The sequence below is a fragment of the Capra hircus genome, chromosome 6 (genome assembly GCF_001704415.2).
Source record: "Capra hircus breed San Clemente chromosome 6, ASM170441v1, whole genome shotgun sequence".
Taxonomy (NCBI): Eukaryota; Metazoa; Chordata; class Mammalia; order Artiodactyla; family Bovidae; genus Capra; species Capra hircus.
In genome coordinates, this window is record NC_030813.1 from 15,590,696 (window position 1) to 15,612,585 (window position 21,890).

Below are 21,890 nucleotides of genomic sequence, written 5' to 3' on the forward strand. Positions count from 1 at the left end.
GTTCAATGGCATACTAACCACACTGCAAATGAAAAAGATGATTACATTTTGAATGGATGGACAGATGTCAGCATTTTTCATCAACAGGTGAAAATATCTAGGGAAACAAAGGTAATTAATTGGTATCTTACCAATTTAAGTATTAGAGAGGTGGTATATTTTAGGGGGCTGTGTGTGTGTGCGTGTTTTACACATTTTGAAAGTATTTTTCCCCAAAAGATCTTATTTCCAACTGTAAAAAGAAAATAACAAGAAAACAGTTTATCAAGTTGTGTTTGTTTGTTTTTGTAGCAAAGGGAAAAAAGACAGACAACATTCTACAACAGGTCTGTCCTAAGAGGAGTGCTCTTCCCTGGAAAGGAATATATGACCATGTCATTGAATCCATTGTGTTAATGTAACTACTTTGATCATGACCTACTTTGACAATAGAATGATTTAAAAAAATGGTTTTCTCACCTTAAATAAAGAGAACCTGTGATCTTTAAATTAGCATGTGAGGGGAAAGCAGAATGAGAAGCAGAGGTGTTTACAACTCAAAGCTCAGAAGTCACACTATATGTGCTGGGTCAAACAGATTAGAATAACACCCTTTTCTTTAGTAATGGCTTGTCTTGCCATCATAAACTCACCATTTGTATTAATTATGGACATACTCCATTATTCACAAAATTATTTCTCAGAATTTCTGGGCACAGAGTTAATTCCCAGATACAATTTACTTGATAAAAACTGCTGAAAATTTCCCATCATTTGTAATATAGAAAAATGCTTGAACTCTTGGTGGAACTCTCAAGAAAGTGACAGTCCAGCCCTGGCTAGACTGTGCATAATTTCAGGATCCCTCACCAGAAAACCTCCTTTTATACCCTCATCAAATTGTAACCACGATACACATCCCCTGAGTGTCTTGTTGGGGGAGAAAGCAGTATATTTCCTTCAGTCTCTGGGTCTTGTTTGACATCAAACAAATAGATGACCAGATATTTCTCCAGCAAAGATGAATTTGTTGGGGATCAGCAGAGAATTTCAGTTTAGGGTGTTATAAACATGGCGAACCTCATGCAAGGAAAGGAGAATGCTTTTATAAGGAAGTACAGAGGGCTATAATAAACAGAATCCATGACTTTTCATTGGCTGTGTTGTTGCCAGGAAAAAAGAGAAGTTGTTCTTTTTCCTGTTGGTCTCTGCTGTGGTCACAGGGGCTTCCCTGGAGGCTCACTGGCAAAGAATCTGCCTGCCAATACAGGAGACGCAGGTTTGATCCCTGGGTAGGGAAGATCCCATGGAGAAGGAAATGGCAGCCCACTCCAGTATTCTCACCTGGAAATCCCATGGACAGAGGAGCCTGGCAGACTACAGACCATGGGGTTGCAAAAGAGTCAGACATGACTTAGCGACTAAAACAACAAAGAGGAGATGGCCGCGGGATGGGACTTTCCCCTTCAGGTCTCCAGACTCTATTTAATTGAGGTTTCTGTTCATTGATTTTTAGTCTCCAATTCATGTGTGTCCTTCAATTACTTTCAGAACCTTGAATTATTTTTGTGACTTGAATCAGCAGCCAAACTAAAGGAAAAATCTTGAAGGAGATGTGGCCTTACTGAGCAGCATACTTTCTGGGCTTCACCCTCTCTGGCTTAGAAGGTGGAGACTTTCTATGTACCAGATAGATCAGCTGAAGTCCTTTTAGGGTTCCTTTTTGTTCCTTTTCTCCCTCACATAATTTGTGAAAGTTGGGTTGGTTGGTTGGTTTGTTTTTGTAGCAAAGGGAAAAAAGATGTTGACAAAAAATGTACGGACAACATTCTACAACAGGTCTGATAGAATTTTCTCTTTCACAGCTCCTTGTGTCTGACACGTACACAGTAGCCATTAAAACAAAATTGCTGATAAAGAGAGGTCATCTCCCCATGGGTATCATTAGCAATTATCTGATGTGAAATGCTACCCACATGGAAGTTTCACCATTTTCAAACCTGTCTGACTTCCAAAGGAATGCAGGTCATCTGGCAGAGATTTTGATGAGCTACTCAGGCTACTAAGTGCTGGTTCAGTGTAATCCCAGGAATTGAAAAGAAAAAAAGTTGAATATATATATATATATATATATATATATATATATATATATACACACACACACACACACATACACACACATACACTCGTTAAGAAGTTTTGTTAGATAGAACAATAAATATCAATACGAATCATAAGCAGGTACACAGACTAGGTCGGAATAGGAAAAACATGTAGGCATGTTTTGGAACAATATAACATGATGAAGAAATCCAGATCTGAAGATAAAAAGTAAAATTATTGTTTTGATTAATTATGGGCTATTTTCATTAATCACAGGGACAGAAATAAAAGGAAAAGAAAGGGTATATACAAACATATCCGTATTGCATTTGGGTGGTCCTTATTTGGTTGGTTACTTCTTGTGTGTCCTAGGTCACTTCTGTCGTGTTTGACTCTTTGCAACCCCATGCGCTGTAGGCCACCAAGCTTTTCTGTCCGTGGGGTCTCCAGGCAAGAATACTGGAATGGATTGCCATTTCCTTCTCCAAGGGATCTTCCCAACCCAGGGATCAAGCCCACAGCTCTTATATCTCCTGCATTGGCAGGTGGGCTCTTTACTACTAGCGCCACCTGGGAAGTCCTATAACTAATGTAACTGGGCTGTACAATGACTATCTCAAAAGTATTCAGTTCACTTGCTCAGTCATGCCCGACTTTTTGCAACCCCCATGGACTGCAACATGCCAGGCCTACCTATCCATCACAAGCTCCCAGAGTTTACTCAAACACATGTCCATTGAGTCAGTGATGTCATCCAACCATCTCATCCTTTATCGTCTCCTTCTCCTCTCGCCTTCAATCTTTCCTAGCATCAGGGTCTTTTCAAATGAGTCAGTTCTTCACATCAGGTGGCCAAAGTATTAGAGTTTCAACTTCAACATCAGTCCTTCCATTAGAGATTCAGGACTGATTTCCTTTAGGATGGACTGATTGGATCTCCTTGCAGTCCAAGGGACTCTCAAGAGTCTCCTCCAACACCACAGTTCAAAAGCATCAATTCTTTGCTCAGCATTCTTTATAGTCCAACTCTCTCATCCATACATGACCTCTGGAAAAGCCATAGCCTTCACTAGACGGACCTTGTTGACAAAGTACTGTCTCTGCTTTTTAATATGCTGTCTAGGTCGGTCATAATTTTTCTTCCAAGGAGCAAGTGTCTTTTAATTTCATGGCTGTAGTCACAATTTGCAGTGATTTTGGAGCCCCCCAAAAAACATCTGTCACTGTTTCCACTGTTTCCCCATCTATTTCCCATGAAGTGATGGGACCAGATGCCATGATCTTAGTTTTCTGAATGTTGAGCTTTAAGCCAACTTTTTCACTCTTCTCTTTCACATTCATCAAGAGGATCTTTAGTTTTCTTCAATTTCTGCCATAAGGGTGCTGTCATCTGCGTATCTGAGGTTATTGATATTTCTCCCAGCAATCTTGATTCCAGCTTGTGCTTCTTCCAGCCCAGTGTTTCTCATGATGTACTCTGCATAGAAGTTAAGTAAGCAGGGTGACAATATACAGCCTTGACGTACTCATTTTCCTATTTGGAACCGGTCTGTTGTTCCATGTCCAGTTCTAACTGTTGCTTCCTGACCTGCATACAGATTTCTCAAGAGGCAGGTCAGGTGGTCTGGTATTCCTTTCTCTTTCAGAATTTTCCACAGTTTATTGTGATCCACACAATCAGAGGCTTTGGCATAGTCAATAAAGCAGAAATAGATGTTTTTCTGGAACTCTCTTGCTTTTTCCATGATCCAGAGGATGTTGGCAATTTGACCTCTGGTTCTTCTGCCTTTTCTAAACCACCTTGAACATCTGGAAGTTAACAGTTCACATACTGTTGAAGCCTGGCTTGAAGAATTTTGAGCATTACTTTACTAGCATGTGAGATGAGTGCAATTGTTTGGTAGTTTGAGCATTCTTTGGCATTGCCCTTCTTTGAGATTGGAATGAAAACTGACCTTTTCCAGTCCTGTGGCCACTGCTGAGTTTTCCAAATTTGCTGGCATATTGAGTGCAACACTTTCACAGCACCATCTTCCAGGATTTGAAATAGCTCAACTGGAATTCCATCACCTCTACTAGCTTCATTTGTAATAACACTTCCTAAGCCTTGCTTGACTTCACACTCCCTGTGAGTGACCACACCATCATGGTTATCTAGGTAATTAAGACCTTTTTTTTTTCAGATCTTTTAGGTATTCTTGCCACCTCTTCTTAATCTCTTCTTCTGTTAGGTCCTTGCTGTTTCTGTCCCTTATTGTGCTCATTTTTGCATGAAATGTTCCCTTGGTATCTCTAATTTTCTTGAAGATCTCTAGTCTTTCCCATTCTGTTGTTTTCCTCTATTTCTATGCATTGATTGCTGAGGAAGGCTTTCTTATCTCTCCTTGCTATTCTTTGCAACTCTGCATTCAGATGAGTATATCTTTCTTTTTCTCCTTTGCTTTTCACTTCTCTTCTTTTCACAGCTATTTGTAAGTTCTCTTCAGACAGCCATTTTGCTTTTTTGCATTTCTTTTCCATGGGGATAGTCTTGATCCCTGTCTCCTGTACAATGTCCATAGTACATGTCACAAACTTCCGTCCATAGTTCATGAGGCACTCTATCTATCAGATCTAGTCCCTTAAATCTATTTCTCACTTCCACTGTATAATCATAAGGGATTTGATTTAGGTCATAAGTGAATGGTCTAGTGGTTTTCCCAATTTTCTTCAATTTAAGTCTGAATTTGGCAATAGGAATTCATGATCTGAGCCACAGTCAGCTCCCAGTCTTGTTTTTGCTGACTGAATAGAGCTTCTCCATCTTTGGCTGCAAAGAATATAATCAATCTGATTTCGGTGTTGACCATCTGGTGATGTCCATGTGTAGAGTCTTCTCTTGTGTTGTTGAAAGAGGGTGTTTGCTACGACCAGTGCGTTCTCTTGAGAAAACTCTATTAGCCTTTGCCCTGCTTCATTCTGCATTCCAAGGCCAAATTTGCCTGTTACTCCAGGTGTTTCTTGACTTCCCACTTTTGCATTCCAGTCCTCTATAATGAAAAGGACATCTTTTTTGGGTGTTAGTTCTAGAAGGTCTTGGAGCTCTTCAAAGAACTGTTCATCTTCAGCTTCTTCAGCGTTTCTGGTTGGGGCATAGACTTGGATTACTGTGATATTGAATGGTTTGCCTTGGAAACGAACAGAGATCATTCTGTCCTTTTTGAGACTGCATCCAAGGACTGCATTTCGGACTGTTTTATTGATTAGGATGGCTACTTCATTTCCTTTAAGGGATTCTTGCCCACAGTAGTAGATATAATGGTCGTCAGAGTTAAATTCACCCATTCCAGTCTGTTTCAGTTCTCTGATTCCTCCAAGGTTGACTTTCACTCTTGCCATCTCCTGTTTGACCACTTCCAATTTGCCTTGATTCATGGACCTAACATTCCAGCTTCCTATGCAATATTGCTGTTTACAGCATTGGAACAGGATAAAGGAGCAGTGACTCCACAAGAGACTGACCCAGAGTTGCCGTGAGTGTCCAGTAGTCTCCAGCTGAGACATGGGTGGCCTGGTGCAGGTTTGGGGGCACTGAGTGTAGCAGTACACGCATGGATCTTTTGAAGGAGGTCACCATTATCTTCATTACCTCCACCATAGTTTCTGAAAGTGAAGTTGCTCAGTCGTGTCTGACTCTTTTCGACCCCACGGACTGTAGCCTACCAGGCTCCTCTGTCCATAGGATTTTCCCGGCAAGAATACTGGAGTGGGTTGCCATTTCTTTCCCCAGGAGATCTTCCCCACCCAGGGATCGAACCCAGGTATCCTGCATTGTAGACAGATGCTTTACTGTCTGAGCCAAGGCTGCAGGTAAATAGCAGGGAGGGAACACAGCTCCACCCATCAACAGAAAATTGGATTAAAGGTTTACAAAGCATGTTGCCTGCAGTGTGGGAGACCTGGGTTCAATCCCTGGGTCAGGAAGATCCCCTGGAGAAGGAAATGGCAACCCACTCCAGTATTCTTGCCTGGAAAATCTTATGGACAGACAAGCCTGGTAGGCTACAGTCCATCAGGTCAGAAGGAGTCAGACACAATGAAACCATAATCACAGTAAACTAGTCAGTCTAATCACATGGACCACAGTTAGGTTCAGTTCAGTCACTCAGTCATCTGCGACTCTTTGTGACCCCATAAATCGCAGCACACCAGGCCTCCCTGTCCATCACCAACTCCCGGTATTCACTTAGACTCATGTCCATCGAGTCAGTGATGCCATCCAGCCTTCTCATCCTCTGTTGTCCCCTTCTCTGCCTGCCCCCAACCCCTCCCAGCATCAGAGTCTTTTCCAATGAGTCAGCTCTTTGCATGAGGTGTCCACAGCCTTGTCTAATTCAGTGAAACTAAGCCATGCCTTGTGGGGCCACCCAGAACAGGTGGGTCATGGTGCAGAAATTTGACAGAAAGAGGTCCACTGGAGAAGGGAATGGCAAACCACTTCTGTATTCTTGCCTTGAGAACCCCATGAGCAGTATGAAAAGGCAAAATGATAGGATACTGAAAGAGGAACTCCCCAGGTCGGTAGGTGCCCAATTAGCTACTGGAGATCAGTGCAGAAATAACTCCAGAAAGAATGAAGAGATGGAGCCAAAACTAAAACAATACCCAGCTGTGCATGTGACTGGTGATAGAAGCAAGGTCCGATGCTGTAAAGAGCAATATTGCATAGGAACCTGGAATGTCAGGTCCATGAATCAAGGCAAATTGGAAGCTGTCAAACAGAAGATGGCAAGAGTGAAAGTCAACCTTGGAGGAATCAGAGAACTGAAACAGACTGGAATGGGTGAATTTAACTCTGACGACCATTATATCTACTACTGCTGGCAGGAATCCCTTAGAAGAAATGGAGTAGCCATCATGGTCAACAAAAGAGTCCGAAATGCAGTCCTTGGATGCAATCTCAAAAAGGACAGAATGATCTCTGTTCGTTTCCAAGGCAAACCATTCAACATCACAGTAATCCAAGTCTATGTCCCAACCAGAAACGCTGAAGAAGCTGAAGATGAACAGTTCTTTGAAGAGCTCCAAGACCTTCTAGAACTAACACCCAAAAAAGATGTCCTTTTCATTATAGAGGACTGGAATGCAAAAGTGGGAAGTCAAGAAACACCTGGAGTAACAGGCAAATTTGGCCTTGGAATGCAGAATGAAGCAGGGCAAAGGCTAATAGAGTTTTCTCAAGAGAACGCACTGGTCATAGCAAACACTCTGTTCCAACAACACAAGAGAAGACTGTACACATGGACATCACCAGATGGTCAACACCGAAATCAGATTGATTATATTCTTTGCAGCCAAAGATGGAGAAGCTCTATTCAGTCAGCAAAAACAAGACTGGGAGCTGACTGTGGCTCAGATCATGAATTCCTATTGCCAAATTCAGACTTAAATTGAAGAAAATTGGGAAAACCACTAGACCATTCACTTATGACCTAAATCAAATCCCTTATGATTATACAGTGGAAGTGAGAAATAGATTTAAGGGACTAGATCTGATAGAGTGCCTCATGAACTATGGACGGAAGTTTGTGACATGTACTATGGACATTGTACAGGAGACAGGGATCAAGACTATCCCCATGGAAAAGAAATGCAAAAAAGCAAAATGGCTGTCTGAAGAGAACTTACAAATAGCTGTGAAAAGAAGAGAATTGAAATGCAAAGGAGAAAAGGAAAGATATGAGAATCTGAATGCAGAGTTCCAAAAAATAGCAAGGAGAGTTAAGAAAGCCTTCCTCAGCAATCAATGCATAGAAATAGAGGAAAACAACAGAATGGGAATGACAAGAGATCTCTTCAAGAAAATTAGAGATAACAAGGGAAGACTTCATACAAAGATGGGCTCGATAAAGGACAGAAATTGTATGGACCTAACAGAAGCAGAAGATATTAAGAGGTGCCAAGAATACACAGAAAACTGTACAAAAAAGATCTTCATGACCAAGATAATCACAATGGTGTGATCACTCACCTAGAGCCAGATATCCTGGAATGTGAAGTCAAGCGGGCCTTAGAAAGCATAAGTATGAACAAAGCTAGTGGAGCTAGTGGAATTCCAGTTGAGCTGTTTCAAATCCTGAAAGATGATGCTGTGAAAGTGCTGCACTCAATACACCAGCAAATTTGGAAAACTCAGCATTAGCCACAGGACTGGAAAAGGTCAGTTTTCATTCCAATCCCAAAGAAAGGCAATGCCAAAGAATGTTCAAAAAACTGCGCAGTTGCACTCATCTCACATGCTAGTAAGGTAATGCTCAACATTCTCCAAGCCAGGCTTCAGCAATACGTGAACCATTAACTTCCAGATGTTCAAGCTGGTTTTAGAAAAGGCAGAGGAACCAGAGATCAAATTGCCAACATCCGCTGGATCATGGAAAAACCAAGAGAGCTCCAGAAAAACATCTATTTCTGCTTTATTGACTATGCCAAGGCCTTTGACTGTGTGGATCACAATAAACTATGGAAAATTCTGAAAGAGAAAGGAATACCAGACCACCTGACCTGCCTCTTGAGAAACCTATATGCAGGTCAGGAAGCAACAGTTAGAACAGGACATGGAACAACAGACTGGTTCCAAATAGGAAAAGGAGTATGTCAAGGCTGTATATTGTCACCCTGCTTATTTAACTTATATGTAGAGTACATTATGGGCTGAAAGAAGTACAAGCTGAAATCAAGATTGCCAGGAGACATATCAGTAATCTCAGATATGCAGATGACAGCACCCTTATGGCAGAAAGTGAAGAGGAACTAAAGAGCCTCTTGATGAGAGTGAAAGAGGAGAGTGAAAAAGTTGGCTTAAAGCTCAACATTCAGAAAACTAAGATCATGGCATCTGGTCCCATCACTTCATGGGAAATAGATGGGGAAACAGTGGAAACAGTGTCAGACTTTATTTTTTTGGGCTCCAAAATCACTGCAGATGGTGACTGCAGCCATGAAATTAAAAGACGCTTACTCCTTGGAAGAAAAGTTATGACCAACCTAGATAGCATATTCAAAAGCAGACACATTACTTTGCCGACTAAGGTCCATCTAGTCAAGGCTATGGTTTTTCCTGTGGTCATATATGGATGTGAGAGTTGGACTGTGAAGAAGGCTGAGCGCCAAAGAATTGATGCTTGTGAACTGTGGTGTTGGAGGAGACTCTTGAGAGTCCCTTGGACTGCAAGGAGATCCAACCAGTCCATTCTGAAGGAGATCAACCCTGGGATTTCTTTGGAAGGAATGATGCTAAAGCTGAAGCTCCAGTATTTTGGCCACCTCATGCGAAGAGTTGACTCATTGGAAAAGACTCTGATGCTGGAAAGGATTAGGGGCAGGAGGAGAAGAGGACAACCAAGGATGAGATGGCTGGATGGCATCACGGACTCGATGGACGTGAGTCTGAGTGAACTCCGGGAGTTGGTGATGGACAGGGAGGCCTGGTGTGCTGCGATTCATGGGGTCACAAAGAGTCGGACACGACTGAGCTACTGAACTGAACTGTACCAGGAGTTGGTGATGGACAGGTGATGAACAAGCCTGGCGTGCTGCAATTCATGGGGTCACAAAGAGTCAGGCAGGACTGAGCAACTGAACTGAACTGAAGCTTGGCCCCGCCCATCACAGCAAGATTCAGTTTCTTCCTCAGCCAGTCTCTCCCATCAGAAAACTTCCATGAGCCTCTTATCCTTCTCCATCACAGGCAGAGAGACTTAAAACCACAGTCAGAGAAAACTAACCAATCTGATCACATGGAACACAGCCTTGTCTAACTCAATGAAACCATGAGCCATGTTGTGTAGGGCCACCGAAGATGGACAGGTCATGGTGGAGAATTCTGACAAAATGTGGTCTGGAGAAGGGAATGACAAATCACTATTCTTTCCTTGAGAACCCTATGAACAATATGAAAAGTATTAAGTACCTACAGTTAAAGGTTGTGCTGTATCATTGTGCATTTAAGAGTGCATTAATAAACAAGAGTCCGTACCATCTAGAAATTTCTAGTTATCTGGTGATGAAACAGTGCAGTGTTACCATTATACTCAGCTATGTAGACCTGTCAGAATACGAAGTATTATTGGATTACTGTTGAAGTTTTAGGGAAGTCATCTATCCACATTAAATAGTAAGTGGACCTGCGGCAAGTCATTATTCATCTTGACTGTAATTGAAACTTTACCAAAGAGATACCAGGATGGAAATACAGTTTTCATCCACTTAAATCACCCTTTTGGCTAAAGAAAAATTTTCTTCTAGCAAAATGGGAAAATCATAACATTCAACTATGAATGATTTTTACTCAGTTAATGCTTCCTCAGATGACTCTTTCTCTTAATAGAACCCTAAGCTTAGTTCTAAATTAACTCAAAGCATTATTTCACAGTTTTATTTTTTGTGTATTTACTCATTTTTACTACATTTTTTAAAGTTTATACTCCTTTTACAGTTACTGCAAAGTATTGGTTATATTTCCCATTTGTAAAATACAGCCTGGTAGCCTGTCTTACATCCAACAGTTGATTTCTTCTTCCCTCCCACCCTTATACTACCCCTCCCCTTCCTTTCCCCACTGCTAACCAGTAGTGCTCTATATCTGTGAGACTGCTTCATTTTTCTTATATTCATTACTTTGTTGTATTTTTTAGATTCCTTCTATAAGTTATATCATACAGTATTCTTTCTTATCAGTCTCATTTCACTTAGCATAATGGCCTTCCAAGTCCATTGTTGCCAAAACATTATTTAAATTTCACCACAGTGGAAGATTTATGTAGGATACAATAAGTAACTTGTTTTTTATTATACTATTTATACTCAGTTCCTGTGATTGACTGGGGGCTTCCCAGGTGGCTCTAGTGGTAAAGAACCTGCCTGTCAATGTAGGAGACATTAAGAGATGTGGGTTCAATCCCTGGGTCAGGAAGATCCCCTGGAAAACTAGTGATTACCACTAGTGGAGAAGGGCATGGCAACCCACTCCAGTATTCTTGCCTGGAAAATCCCCATAGACAGCGGAGCCTGGCGGGCTACAGTCCATTGTGTCACAGAGAGTCAGAGACGACTGAAGCGATAGCACTCATTATTAACTGCCTGGGACCCAGATAGAGCCTAGACAATTGATTTTTGTTTACCTGCATGCTTGATCACAACCATTTCAATTTTTGGTAGTTGTGACCAATAAGTGTGAATGCAGCCGCGTAACCCTGAACAACCAATGTCATCAGCAAGCCCCACCTCATTTCCTTTTCTGTAGAACATTTGTCCCTCATGGTTCTCAAATTCTGCATGTTTATATTGATCAGCTTGGTTGCTCTAGCTGAGGAAATGAAGATTCTTAAAGAGATCTTATAGTAAACATGTGAAAAAGGGAACAGCCCTGGCCAGGAACCTAGCAGTACCTTAGGACTAATTCTCATTCTAGAACTGAAGAAATTTGAGGAAAGACTACAGAGGGAAGACTTTTATTCTTTGGTTAGTTCTTCAAGGCACATTATTTTTCCCTTAGATTAGAATGATGGGATCATATAGACATTCTTTAACTTGCTTCATAATTGTGAGTAATATAATTAATGTAACTATAACTGAACTTGGAATTAGAGTGAATGAGCAGGAGAAAGAATAATAAATCATTGAAAGGAAGAGTTTTCAGTGATACATATAGTGAATTTGTTCTGAAGAGGATTTGGATCAAAGACTTCAACTTCCCAGAAAATGTGGCAGTTGAAACAAAGGTGTAGAGATTCCTCTTCATCTTTTCACAAACAGCGTGCTACAAAGTTACACAACAGCCTTGTAGTTCTGTAAAGGTGTTTAAGAATTCTTATAACAGCAGATAAACTCTTCTTACCGTAGGACTGAGGCTACTTAATCTCTAAGTCAGGCTCCTTGGCCATAACATGAAGAAAATATTTTACCTACATTTAAGGATGACAGGGAGGCCTGGCGTGCTGCAATTCATGGGGTCGCAAAGAGTCAGACATGACTGAGCGACTGAACTGAAGAGAATTAAATACCAAAGCTTTTTAGCACTATCTCTACCCCTAGGAATCGCTCCTTAAATCATAATACTATGATTATTGTCACTTATCATTACCTTTAATTTAGAAAAGGATATATGCTTTTGCTTATGACTGCTGCTGCTACTGCTGCTAAGTTGCTTCAGTCATGTCCAACTCTGTGTGACCCCATAGACGGCAGCCCACCAGGCTCCCCCATCCCTGGGATTCTCCAGGCAAGAACACTGGAGTGGGTTGCCATTTCCTTCTCCAATGCATGAAAGTGAAAAGTGAAAGTGAAGTTGCTCAGTTGTATCTGACTCTTAGTGATCCCATGGACTGCAGCCTACCAGGCTCCTCCATCCATGGGATTTTCCAGGCAAGAGTACTGGAGTGGGTTGCTTTGCCTTCTCCGTGTAGACTAGTGTCTACATTAACTTAATAAATTTTGTTTTTGTTGAGTGAATCCTTATGTACACATAAGTAGAGATAGTGATTCTGATTTTTAAAGTAATGCCATATACTTTCAAACTTCAAAGGAGTAAAACAAATGTATTTGTGGCAAAACTGCTTTATTCTTCAAATGTTCAATAGTTAACAGTTTCCATAAAATTGTCTCACTTTTCCGCTTCTCTTTGAAATACAGAAATAGTCTCTTTCTTTCTGGAGGAAGAAAATGGGTCATTTTTTTTTTTTCCTAAATATTTTATTCTTTAGTTATTAAGACATTAACTGGGAAAGGGAAGGTGAAAATGTGAAACTGTTAGATGCTGAGTTGTGTCTGACTCTTTGGGACCCCATGGACTGTAGCCTGCCAGGTTCCTCTGTCCATGGAATTCTCCAGGCAAGAATACTGGAGTGATTCCCTTCTCCAGGGGATCTTCTCAACCCAGGGATCGAACCTGGCTCTCCCACATTGCAGGCAGATTCTTTTCCATGTGACCCACCAACTGTTAATTTACTCAGTGTTCTCTGAGCTTCCATGTGCTTGAGTACATTAGGTATATTTTCTCTTATCAGGAAATGCAGTACAACAAGATCATGATCATTCAATAAACATTTATTAAGCACTAGTCTGTGCCAGGTCTTATGTTTCCAAGAGTTTGTGACACTCGGTGGAAGTGATTTTATTTAAATCTACTTACCAGTTGATCTCAGGAATCACCACTTTATTTGGTGGTGTTCACCAAGTCAGTCACTTGCAAGCACTGGAAGAAGAGTGATGCTGTGTGAACAATAAGATCTCGCATGAGTCAGCAATTTGTGGCAGTCGTTGGGGAAAAAATGCAAAGCCCTTTACAAGTAATGCTCTTTGGGTGAATGCATTTTTCTTTTTGTATTACATCTCGGAACTTATTTTTCAGCCCTTGAGTGAGGAGTACCCATTTTAAAAGAAACACTGCTTTATCATATCAGAAAGTACTCAGTTATTTGTAATACATGACCTCTGTTACTTTCTATTGAATTGTACTCTGCAAAAACTTTGTGTTTTTGTTCTTTATGGCATTATTGATACTACTGTTCACTTCTCCTTGGTACACTAATAAATGTACAGGACATGCAGATTCTATTCTATTTATCTAGACCTTCCTGACTAAAAGTCCACCTAAACCTAACAAAAAGAAAAAAGGACTCATAAGATCCTGTGTTCCATCATTTTTTTTATTACTCTCCTTTCATCTCTCCATTATTTTTTCTTTGTTATCTTTTTTATTTCTGAAATTTCATTTATTTTTCTGAAAATTTTTTAGACTTGTTAAAAATTACCATTTTTAGATTTTCATTGAAAATAACAGTGTAACAGCTAGGACCTGTTGTATAGCACATGGAACTCTCCTCAATGTTCTGTACCAGCCTGGATGAGAGGGAGGTGTGGAGGAGAATGGATACGTGGGTATATATGGCTGAGTCCCTTTGCTGTTCACCTGAAACTGCCGCAAGATTGTTACTAAAAAAAAAAAGATTTATTTTGTTAATACAAAATAAAAAGTTTAAAGTTTGAAAAATAATCAGCTTACTAATATATGAGGAAGCCAGTTAAAAAATTATTGTTATTTGACATAACTCAAATGAAGATGGACTTTGGCTGAAAATTTCCTATGGATTCTTATAAAATTTAGTAGTAAAAATGGGTGAAGTTCTGTTAGATTCAACTGTTCTGAAAACTTAATTGATTCTCTTGAGTTTGCCTTTTGGTTTAGAGTGCCTGAGCTCTTGGTTGTTTTCCTAATTTCATACATTATGTTGATGAAACGCGCTTCAAAAACAAACAAGTTCTTTAAAAGTGTTTGTTGGTGGGTAGGTATTTTCTGAAATGTGAGGGGTTTTTGTGTTTTTTTTACTTTATTTTTTAATTGAAAGATAATTGCTTTACAGAATTTTGTTGTTTTTAAACCTCAACATGAATCAGCCATAGGTATACAGCTCCTCCCTCTTGAACCTCCCTCCCATCTCCCTCCCCATTCTACCCTTCGAGGTTGATACAGAGCCCCTGTTTGTGTTTCCTGAGATAAACAGCAAATTCCTGTTGGCTATCTATTTTACATTTGGTAATATAAATTTCCATATTACTCTCTCCATAATCTCACCCTCTACTCCCCTCTCCCCATGTCCATAAGTCTATTCTCTATGTCTATTTCTTCATTGCTGCTCTGCAAATAAATTCTTCGGTACCATCTCTCTAGATTCTGTATATATACGTTAGTATATGATATTTCTTTCTCTTTCTGACTTACTTCACCCTCTATAATAGGCTCTAGGTTCATCCACCTCATTAGAACTGACTCAAATGTGTTCCTTTTTATGGCTGAGTAATATTCCATTGTGTATATGTACCAAAACTTCTTTATCCATTCATCTGTCGATGAACACCTAGGTTGCCTCTGTGTTCTAGCTATGGTAAACAGTGCTGGAATGAACAATGGGATACATGTGTCTTTTTCAATATTGATTTCCTCAGGCTATATGCCTAGGAGTGGTATTGCTGGGTCACATGGTAGTTGTATTCCCAGTTTTTTAAGGAATCTCCATACTGTCATCCATAGTGGCTGTATCAATTTACATTCCCACCAACAGTGCCAAGTGTTCCCTTTTCCCCACCCCCTTTTCAGCATTTATTGTTTGTAGACTTTTTGATGGTGGCCATTCTGACCAATGAGAGGTGATGTCTCATTGTAGTTTTGATTCACATTTCTCTAATAATGAGCGATGTTTAACATCTTTTCATGTAGTTTGTTAGCCATCTGTATGTCTTCTTTGGAGAAATGTCTGTTTAGGTCTTTTCCCACTTTTTGATTGGGTTGTTCATTTTTCTGGTATTGAGTTGTATGACTGCTTGTATACTTTGGAAATTAATCCTTTGTCAGTTGTTTCATTTGCTATTATTTTCTCCCATTCTGAGGGCTGTCCTCTTACCTTGCTTATAGTTTCCTTTGATGGATGTGCAAAAGCTTTTAAGTCTAATCTTGTTTACTTTTGGTTTTATTTCCGTTACTCTAGGAGGTGGGTCATAGAGGGTCTTGCTTTGTGTCATCCAGTGTTCTGCCTATGTTTTCTCTAAGTTTTATACTTTCTGGTCTTTCATTTAGGTCTTTAATCCATTTTGAGTTTATCTTTGTGTACGGTGTTAGGAAGCATTCTAATTTCATTCTTTTACATGTAGCTGTCCAGTTTTCCCAGCACCACTTATTGAAAAGGCTGTCTTTGCCCCATTTTATATTCTTGCCTCCTTTGTCAAAAATAAGGTACGCATAGGTTCAGTACAGTTCAGTCACTCAGTCGTATCCGACTCTTAGCGACCCCAGGGACTGTAGCACGCCAGGCCTCCCTGTCCATCACCAACTCCTGGAGTTTACTCAAACACATGTCCATTGAGTTGGTGATGCCATCCAGCCATCTCATCCTCTGTCGTCCCCTTCTCCTCCCGCCTTCAATCTTTCCCAGCATCAGGATCTTTTCAAATGAGTCAGTTCTTCACATCAGGTGGCCAAAATATTGGAGTTTCAGCTTCAGCATCAGTCCTTCCAATGAATATTCAGGACTGATTTCCTTTAGGATGGACTGGTTGGATCTCCTTGCAGTCCAAGGGACTCTCAAGGGTCTTCTCCAACACCACAGTTCAAAAGCATCAATTTTTCGCTCAGCTTTCTTTATAGCCCAACTCTTGCATCCATACATGACTACTGGAAAAACCATAGCTTTAACCAGAAGGACCTTTGTTGGCAAAGTAATGGGTTTATTTCTGGGCTTTCTATCTTGTTCCATTGGTCTGTATTTCTGTTTTTGTGCCAGTACCATACTGCCTTGATAACTGTAGCTTTGTAGTATAATCTGAAGTCAGGAAGGTTGATTCCTCCAGCTCCATTCTTCTTTCTCAAGACTGCTTTGGCCATTTGGGGTCTTTTGTGTTTCCATACGAATTGTGAAATTTTTTGTTCTAATTCTGTGAAAAATGCCATTGGTAATTTGATAGGGATTGCACTGAATCTGCAGATTGCATTTGGTAGTGTAGTCATTTTCACAATATTGATTTTTCCTACCCAAGAACATGGAATATCTCTCCATCTGTTTATGTCATCTTTGATTTCTTTCATCAGTGTCTTACAATTTTCTGCATACAGTTCTCTTGTCTCCTTAGGTAAGTTTATTCCTATATATTTTATTCTTTTTGTTACAGTGGTGAATGGGATTGATTCCTTAATTTTTCTTTCTGATATTTCATTGTTGGTATATAGGGATGCAAGTGATTTCTGTGTATTGATTTTATATCCTGAGACTTTGCTAAATTCGCTGACTAGATCTAGTAATTATTTGATACTATCATTAGGGTTTTCTGTGTATAGTATCTTGTCATCAGCAAACAGTGAGAGCTTTACTTTTTCTTTTCCAATCTGGATTCCTTTTATTTCTTTTTCTTCTCTAATCTGTCAAATCCAAGACACATAATTTCACGCATAAATATTAACTGATAAGAACTTTTAAAATTATGACTGATAACTTTCTGATTTTATTAAAGATTTTTTTAAACATCTGTTCAAATAAGGGTCCCCAAAATTTCAACATGTTAGATTTAATTATGTCTTTCAAGTTGCTTTTAATATAGAACAGCCCTAGATTTTGATTTCTTACCACTGACATTATGAAGAAAGAAAGTCAGCTGTCCTACAGAATGTCCTGGGCTTCGCAGCTGGCTCAGTGATAAAGAATCTGCCTGCCAAGATGGAGACGCGGGCTCAGTCCTTGGGTGGGGAAGATCCCCTGGAAAAGGAAATGGCAGTTCACTCCAATATTGTTGCCTGGGGAATCCCATGGACAGAGGAGCCTGGCAGGCTATTGTCCACAGGGTTTCAAAGAGTTGGATGCAATTTAGCAACTAAATAACAACAGAATGTTTCAGTTTGGCTTTATCCCCTATCTTTCCTATAAGCAGGTAGAAAAATCGGATATTTGCCAAGATTCAACCTCAAGGTTCTAGCTGTAAGAAGTTCTGTGTTCTTCCTGTTGCATTGTATGATGTCTGACAATTAGGCTTATTAATGATTATACTGACATTTAATACCTGCCTCCCCTGGTGAAGATGTCAGGAATCCATCTTTCAGGAGCCGTAATTCATGTAGTTTGATTTTAGCGTTTTAAATCATGAAGTGTTTCTCAGATCATTTTTTTAGTATCATTAGTCTGTTAGGAAGATGCCATTTTTAAAGGCTTTCTTGTCCTAGGACACAGGTCTGTCACGTAGTTTTTCTATGTCCAACAAAATGATCCTTTTAAATTAATCTATCGAAATTGTCCAACAAACTCTGAAAATCAGTTCTCTTGGTAAAAATGTTTCTCTTTGTACCTCAGTACCATGTTGATGAAATGTTTAGAGTTACAGAGCCCCCAAAGAAAATACATCTATCCTGACATGAGCTAACCTGGATGGCCGACTTTATCACGGGAGGAGTCACTAGCCACCATGTTGCCAAATGGACTCACACGTCTCTCTTCGGGGAACGGGGCACATTCCCAAGGGTATATTTTCAGTGCTGCTTAAAGACCTTTATTGCATAAGATTTTGTTTTTCTGTTTGTTCCCAGGAAGAAATCTTTCCTTTTTTCCGCTCTGTATGCTGCCTTTGTCTTCGGCGGGCGGCACCTAATGAACAAGCGGGCGAAGTTTGAACTGAGGAAGCCTCTAGTGCTCTGGTCTCTGACCCTTGCAGTCTTCAGGTAGGTTGTGTTTTTTTGTTTGTTTGTTTTTCCTTTTCCAAATAAAATCCATCTATTTCATCAGATTAGCTGAAAGACACCCACGTTTAATCCTGCATCTCATATTTTTTATCATTAAGGATGTAAAATAGCACCACATCCCGAGGGAAAGGCTTTATGCAGCCAAGCTTGCCACGCTGTCTTCATTTTGAGAACCCTCAGGCCACCTCCTCCCTTGTCCAAACTGTTCGTGCAGTAACTCAGTTTATGTCTTAGGACTAGAAGCAGTACATGAGTTCCCTTCTTTGGCGTATAAATATAGATGTAGGGGTAAATGGAAAGCTGCAGCAATAAACTGTGGAAGTGTATGGTAGTGTTCAGATGGGGTGGGCATACTCTTACGGACTGGTACATAGTCAAAAATGGCTTTTGGGCATTTGATGAGACACTGGACCAGAGAATGCTTCTGTCCCATATCCCCAAAGCATCCTCCACCTGAACTGACTCACAGGCATATGCTTATGCGTTCAGGTCTTACTTTGCGTCAGACAAAACTCGTCATAGAGGCTGGTCAGGATCAGGTCTGGTCTCTCCAGGAGTATCTGCCGGCCAACATGCAGACACACTCCTGGAACCCTGAAGGAGCGTGTCTAGCTTTGTACTATTTGGTGATTTGACAATCATAAGATGAATTAACACACAGCTGGTATCCAGACAGGTGCCAGCACTTACCTACAGTGCTAACAAAGGCACCTATTCCTTTTGTGTTTTGCTTGTCAAAACCAGCACGTTGATAACTGGCCTTGGGGGCGGGTAGGGAAGCAGATATAAATATGCTACAGAATAAAAACCTATTCTTTCTAGTTTATAGGAGTATTTCTACTTTTCTTGCATTGCGTATTAACAGTTCTACTTCTTCTGTGGTTCAGTGGTAAAGAATCTGCCTGCAATGCAGGAGCCACAGTAGACACTGGCCTCGATCCCTGGGTTGGGAAGATCCCCTGGAGGAGGGCATGGCAACCCACTGCAGTATTCTTGCCTGGAGAATTCCATGGACAGAGGAGCCTCGTGGGCTATAATCCATGGGGTCACAAAGAGTTGGACATGACTGAAGTGACTTAGCATGCACCACTAATGAGAAACGCATGGAATCATTAAAAGCCTCATTAGTCACTTAAGGCTTTTTAAAGATGATCAGGCAGGAAGAGAATTTTCACAAACTCTGATCTGTACATTTCCGTCAAGCTGGCTCCCTGCATCTGAAACACTGATGTGCTTGCTACTGCAGGCACTCTTTATTTTGGTGCATTTCATAAGGCATGTGAGATACTTGTGATTTGAACCTATCACTAAAGACTCCTTCCGTTTCATATGTATCAAGTCCTAATTCTCTAATACAGAGCAGCATTTTTATTTTTATTATTATTTACATTGAAGGTTCACAAAGTCTGCCTTACCTTAAGTACTTTGATATTTGAGGGGAAATTTATCTTGATGATGCCTTTCAGCATTTTACAGATCTTTCAACATCCCCTGAACCTTTATCTTCTGTTTTTTTTAACCATAGCACATATAAGAGGGAAGAAGAAAGTCCAGGGACCCCCACACACCTGTTCTCCTGCTTAAACAGTTATCAACACTGTTTCATCTGTGTTCCCACTAACTTCTCCCATGACCCAAATTATTGGGAACTATTACAGATTCAACTATTTCTGAATGAAATGATACCATTTCTAAAAGTTAAGTAGTCTTACTAGACTGGTCAGTGTCATTATCTCACCTAAATCAGTAATAATTCTTTCTTATTGAGTGCTCCATTTTCTCCAGTTGTTTCAAATATTTTTTTTTTGGTACAATTTATTTTCAAGAATTTTGACCCAAAGGACTTATACACACTGCTGCTGCTGCTAAGTTGCTTCAGTCGTGTCTGACTCTGTACGACCCCATAGACGGCAGCCCACTAGGCTCCCTTGTCCCTGTGATTCTCTGTATATAAAATAGTCAACTGGTAAGGACCTAAAAAAAAGTAAAGAATCCTTACCCAAACAGGTCCACACTTTCCCATTGGTTGATTTAACTTAGAGGTTTTGTCTTTCCTTCCACTTCCAATCCATTCTTTGGATAATCCAAATTGTTTCTCTTTTAGAGTTTCCCCCAGACAGGATGTTACTGATTATATTCTTCTGAAACCCTGTATTATTTGTTAGTCAACAGAGCTAGAAATTTTTATATTTAGATTTGATAGGACTTCTTATAAGAAGTTAGTGAAACAAAAGCAAGGATAAATACTTGATTCTTTACTCATATTTAGCAGTTTCAAAAAAATTAATTTGATTACTTAGCATGTGAATAATAAATGGGTGTTTTTAAGTATCATTATGAACTTACAGAATTACGCTTTTTTACATGTCAGTAAGTGTGAGGTGAATTTGGATATGATGTATTACAGTCCAATGCTATTATTCTTTTTGATGCTAAGTTAACCCATGTTTGGCCAGAGGGAGTTTCTTCAGATTAGCTCCTGAATCCTTTCCCCATCCTGAGTAGTGCTCATAGCTCGATTTTGTGTATGTGTGTGTATTTTGGGGTGTGTGTGTGATTGGGGGAGGGGGTGGGGATGACAAGCTGTCCCAGGCCAAGCATATTGCATATCCTTGTCCAGAACTGAAATCAGTCATTTCTCAAAAGATCCCAGCTTCCTTTGGGAGAAGTAGTATTTAGAAATAACTCAAAGTACCAGGGGTGGTTGTTGTCACTAAGTTCTTATTTTTAGGCCTCTAAGAGAGCAGAAAAAAAATTATTCGTTATTTTGAAAGAATGTATCCAGAGTTAGTATTCATACTTCTGATTCATATTTATGACTAGAGAGTTTTTACTTAATAGATTTCTCTTTCCTCCTATGCCAAAACCCAAGTTCCCAAGCTCAGTACTTACTTACACCATAGAACATACGCAATAGTCGTTAACACTACCATCTTTTTTAGATGGACAAGTTCCTGTTTCATCTTCAATTTCCTTAGTTCTATTGGTTACTTTACTTTCTTCAGAGCCATGTTTCGTATAAAACTGTAAAAGCTGGAACTACTGAAAGGTGTCCAAGGATGGACTGTCTTGGGTCTTATAAAAATTGATCATAAGATTCTAATCATTTATTTGGAAACATTATAATGGAATTCTGTGGTTGTATTAATTGAACATGGTCCCATGTTAGGAAGAGTATATTAAGGTTTCTCTGTGCTTAATTCTGATCAACAGTGCATTGAATGAAAAGGCTTAATACAGAACGAATTTTTTAATGGAATGTTTATGTAAATTTTACTCCTAGACATAAAACACATGTTGTTCATTAATACATTTAAGTATTTGTAAAAATATCTAAAAAGATAATAGAAGAAAACATACTCAATTCTTGTTACATCTATGGTAAGGGAGAGGAGACAGGTTTTTTTTTTAATGCCCACTATTTACTGTAAAATAAGCAGAAAAAAAATTCAGAGCTTATAGAGGTTGGTTCTAGTGGACCAGTAATGTAGAGCAAAAAGGATTTAAATTTTTTGTGATGCCTTATCTTCTTATTCAAAAGAGATGAAACAAGCAT

At 39.8% G+C, this 21,890-nt stretch overlaps 1 protein-coding gene across 3 annotated transcripts in view; it reads left to right on the top strand.

The window, feature by feature from the left end:
- ELOVL6 (ELOVL fatty acid elongase 6) overlaps positions 1-21,890 on the top strand; it is a 139,770-nt gene that overhangs the window by 71,281 nt on the left and 46,599 nt on the right. For all 3 annotated transcript variants that reach the window (XM_005681308.3, XM_005681307.3, NM_001314257.1), the window contains 1 exon segment: positions 18,182-18,313. In XM_005681308.3, coding sequence (XP_005681365.1) covers positions 18,182-18,313 — 132 coding nt within the window.